This window comes from Nerophis lumbriciformis, linkage group LG09 (assembly GCF_033978685.3).
Source record: "Nerophis lumbriciformis linkage group LG09, RoL_Nlum_v2.1, whole genome shotgun sequence".
NCBI lineage: Eukaryota > Metazoa > Chordata > Actinopteri > Syngnathiformes > Syngnathidae > Nerophis > Nerophis lumbriciformis.
In genome coordinates, this window is record NC_084556.2 from 23,862,501 (window position 1) to 23,865,000 (window position 2,500).

The 2,500-nt window shown below is 40.0% G+C and overlaps 1 protein-coding gene across 10 annotated transcripts in view; it reads left to right on the forward strand.

Moving 5' to 3' along the window:
- The window catches only part of npas2 (neuronal PAS domain protein 2), a 98,667-nt gene that overhangs the window by 95,521 nt on the left and 646 nt on the right, over positions 1 to 2,500 (forward strand). For all 10 annotated transcript variants that reach the window (XM_061962141.1, XM_061962145.1, XM_061962147.1 and 7 more), the window contains one exon: positions 645 to 2,500. This exon is cut by the window's right edge and continues 646 nt beyond it. In XM_061962141.1, the coding sequence (XP_061818125.1) occupies positions 645 to 848 (204 nt within the window). In that variant the 3' untranslated portion in view covers positions 849 to 2,500. The remainder of the gene's footprint in view (positions 1 to 644) is intronic.

Genomic DNA, 2,500 nt, shown 5'->3' on the forward strand with positions numbered 1-2,500 from the left:
CGAGAGAACAAACTTAAACATGGCAAAACCTGCATCTGCAGCTTCTCAATATTTTATATGGATAAATGTCTGTCCTCCAGCTAACTCGCTGAATCGGCTGCTGACCAAGTTACAATGTTTAAATGGTTTGTTTCTCTGATTTGGTAGACAACTTTTTCTCCTTCACACTATCTATCTTGGTTAGTTGGAGGGCAGGATTGTGTCGATCTCTGAGCGGCGGTCAAACGTTCACGTCAACTGTCTGATCAAAACTTATGTTTGTTTCTTCAGGAGATGAAGCAGGAACAATGTATAACCATATATTAACTCTTTATCACACAAATAGTTTTGTTTAATGTGTAAACAAAACAGTAGCAACGTGTAACAATATATGAACTTGGTAATGCTAAAACGGCACAGTATTAATTCAACCGGCGGGGAATGGGCTTGTAACTCAAGGTATGCTCGCAATTTAAAGCCTAATGAAAAGCAGAGAGACAGCTTGTATCTCCAATTACTCATAAGTTGAGTTACCACTGTAGTCCATTTGCCAACGTATCAATCTACTTGCTAACAAAGTGCCATGTCATATTGTTAACAGATAAAAACATTTTAGAATCATTTTGTGATCATATCACTAATTGCTGATTGCAATTGTTGTGCAGATGACTCAAGGACTCGTGCACAGCGGGTCAACTCCAGCGTTCTTACACACCGCCAACCTCCAGCAGCAAAGCACCGTGGGATACATCCAGCAGCAACAGCAGCCGCCGCAATCACAGCAGCAACAGCCGCAACAAAGACAATACCAACTTTCCCAAAACCAAAATGCGAACGTTTCAGACTTCAGAAATATGCTAACGCGGTAGCATTGTGGAAACTGGTATCCAACTCTGCAGCAAAACTGACCCAAGCGGCCAGAACATTCAATGTGAAGCCGCTGGTTCACAGGACGACAATGTGTTGGAGTTCAACAACAGTAAGATGCGGCACGGAGCACACGTGACTAAAGAATGTGGTGATGAGAGGCGGGGCCTTTCATCACCAGACTGCGACAGGCTGAGTTGTCATCGAAACAAATGGATTTATCACAGCTCTCATGAGGACGCCACTTTCATTTCGCACTTTGGTACCACACCTCACCCAGAAGTAGAATATTTATTTTTGTTTCTAAAGTTAATATTAAATGTTCCCACTAAATAATGGCTTCACAGTGAGATTATTTTCCTTCGTTCTAACTCCACTGGGAAAAAAAGGGATTAGTGGGAATCGCAAAAGTCAACATCAACCACTAAACTTGCTGCTATGCAAGTGTAGCGTCTACAGGGCCTTCAGTGTGAAATATCATTATCTTCTTTTTTAGCTACACTGAAATCCCTGACGGTATGTTTGTCCAAAATTGACAGGCATTTGTCGCGGTCTTTAATAGAAAGCTCAATCTGCAAAATGAAGGGCTGCTTCAACACCTGTCACTGAAATGAACAACGGAGCTCTAATGAGCCCTGCAGCACCACTGTTGACTGACTTGTGAGTGGAGGTGAAGGAGGTTTATTGTGCCTTTAACCATGCTACTACTGCTACTACTATACTACCATGGTGCAGTTCCATTGTTGTCTGATTACGGCTTTAAAAATCCTGCTCAGGTACATTTGGAATACAAAGTTTATATTTTCATAGATAGTAATTTATTTTTTCCCCCCCAACATTAGATCAAAAACAGGGAAGATTTAGATTTATATTGGGGATTGAAAGAAAAAGAGAAATATATATATATATATATATAAATACTGGATGCCTTTGCAACCTTAACTTTAAAGATTTAACCCTTTTTTCGCGAACTCTGTCACATTCAATCGTTTATTTGATGAAACCCTGATTACATTTGTTTGAAATTATGTCATGAGATTTAGATGAATTGTCAATGTTCATGCAGTCATTGAAGGGTCACCACTGGTCTTAACTTCTTGCTCCACCTCACTGAATTAAATGAATACCGGTAATATGTGGGGACAATTACAGATGAATAGACTGAGACTGGATGCTGTCCAAATATGTCCAGTATTGCTTGGATTCGGCTCATTAAATATCATGTGGTGGTCTAGCCAGCGTCTGTTCTCGATGGGTACGAGGTGCCATTTCGACCAACCCGATGAAAAATGCCCTATGGTTAGTTGTTTTTGGCTGTATGAACCATTCAAATCGTGGAAAGGATAAATGTTTCTTCTGAGTTCTCCGGGAGGTAATCAAGAAGGGCGAAGGAGTGCAAGATTATACGAAACGACTGAAACGAGTGGCAAGCGCTCCAGTCCAAGGGAGCAGAGTCGAACACACAGGTTTGCAGTGTTCACTTTGTTAAAGGGTTTGTTTGATATACTTTTAAAGTTTAGTATTTCAAATTTAAGTATTATCTTGATATTATTTGTATTTCTTAAAACACAATTTTGCTTCGAGTGTTTTGTAAAGAACCAACTCAGCGAGTCTAAATAAAAGAAAGCTATTGTGAGCAAAACCTAAAAGAGTT